The 1,481-nt window shown below is 40.3% G+C and overlaps 1 protein-coding gene across 1 annotated transcript; it reads left to right on the top strand.

The window, feature by feature from the left end:
• Positions 1–369: 369 nt before the first annotated feature.
• LOC107296229 (zinc finger protein 664-like) lies at positions 370–870 on the top strand (the record flags this gene model as incomplete). Its single annotated transcript, XM_029286009.1, has 1 exon — positions 370–870. A coding segment is annotated over one exon (501 nt), but the record flags the coding sequence as incomplete, so codon positions are not given.
• Positions 871–1,481: the final 611 nt, after the last annotated feature.

Below are 1,481 nucleotides of genomic sequence, written 5' to 3'. Positions count from 1 at the left end.
TATAATCATCAGAAAATTCACACTGGAGAGAAACAGCATAAATTCCCCAAGTGTAGAAAGAGTTTCAGTCTGAAAAGAACTCTTTATGTACATCAAAGGATCCACACAGGAGAAAAACTGCATAAATGCCTGGAGTGTGGAAAGAGCTTCACTCAGAGGGGACACCTTTATGATCATCAAAGAATTCACACTGGAGAGAAACCCTATAAGTGCCTGGAGTGTGGAAAGAGCTTCACTCAGAAGGGACACCTTTATAGACAGCAAAGACTTCACACTGGAGACAAACCCTATAAGTGCCCTGACTGTGGAGAGAGCTTTAGTCAGGGGGAAAGCCTTTATAAACATGAAAGGATCCACACAGGAGAAAAACCATATAAATGCCTGGAGTGTGGAAAGAGTTTCAATCTGAGGGGAAACCTTTATACACATCAAAAAATTCACACTGGAGAGAAACCCTATAAGTGCCTGGAGTGTGGAAAGAGCTTCACTCAGAAGGGAAACCTTTATAAGCATCAAAGAATTCACACTGGAGAGAAACCCTATAAGTGCCTGGAGTGTGGAAAGAGCTTCACTCAGAGGGGAAACCTTTATAAGCATCAAAGAATTCACACTGGAGAGAAACCCTATAAGTGCCTGGAGTGTGGAAAGAGCTTCACTCAGAAGGGAAACCTTTATAGTCATAAAAGAATTCACATGGGAGACAAACCCCATAAATGCCTGGAGTGTGGAAGGATCTTCACTCTGCGGGGAAACCTTTATAGACATCAAAGATTTCACACTGGAGAGAAATCCTATGAGTGCTTGGAGTGTGGAAAGAGTTTTACACCTCAGTTGACATCAAACTATTCAGACAAGAAAAAAATCCTATAAATGCCTGGAATGTGGAAACAGCTTCACTGAGAGAAAAGCTTTATAGATATCAAAGATTCCATTCAGAAGAGAAACCATTTAGATGCCTGGAGTGTGGAGAATCATTCACAGCAAACAAAAATCTCAGAAGTTATCAAAATATTCACTTGGGAGAAAATACCTAATAATTTATGATGTGTGGGAAAAGTTTCAGTCAAAATAGGTCTCAGTAAAAATTATAAACTTTACACAGAGAATAAAGTTTATAAATGCACAGAGTGTGCTAGATTTTTCAGAATAAATGGCAGTCTCAAAACGAACTAAGAATCCAAGCTGCTTTTTCAAGGGGCAACTGGACTTTCTTGTTTCTTTGAAGGCTTTTCGCTTCTCATCCAAGAAGCTTCTTCAGCTCTGACTGGATGGTGGAGAAGGATATATATTCCTTACAGACACCTGATCATTTGCATTCTTTTAGAGAGTCGCTGAGGCCACTTGGAGGTTTATTTGTGTACTCAGAATCACTTGAGTAGTGGAAATGGGTGTGTACCCTAACCCTCTCTGTCCAACATATGGACTTCGCTGTCTTCAAAAGAGCGGCCTTTGTCTTTTAAATGCAGATTGGCTGCTGAATC

This window comes from Protobothrops mucrosquamatus, unplaced genomic scaffold (genome assembly GCF_001527695.2).
Source record: "Protobothrops mucrosquamatus isolate PMUCROS unplaced genomic scaffold, P.Mucros_1.0 scaffold2696, whole genome shotgun sequence".
Lineage (NCBI taxonomy): Eukaryota > Metazoa > Chordata > Lepidosauria > Squamata > Viperidae > Protobothrops > Protobothrops mucrosquamatus.
This window is presented reverse-complemented; position numbering and strand designations above follow the sequence as displayed.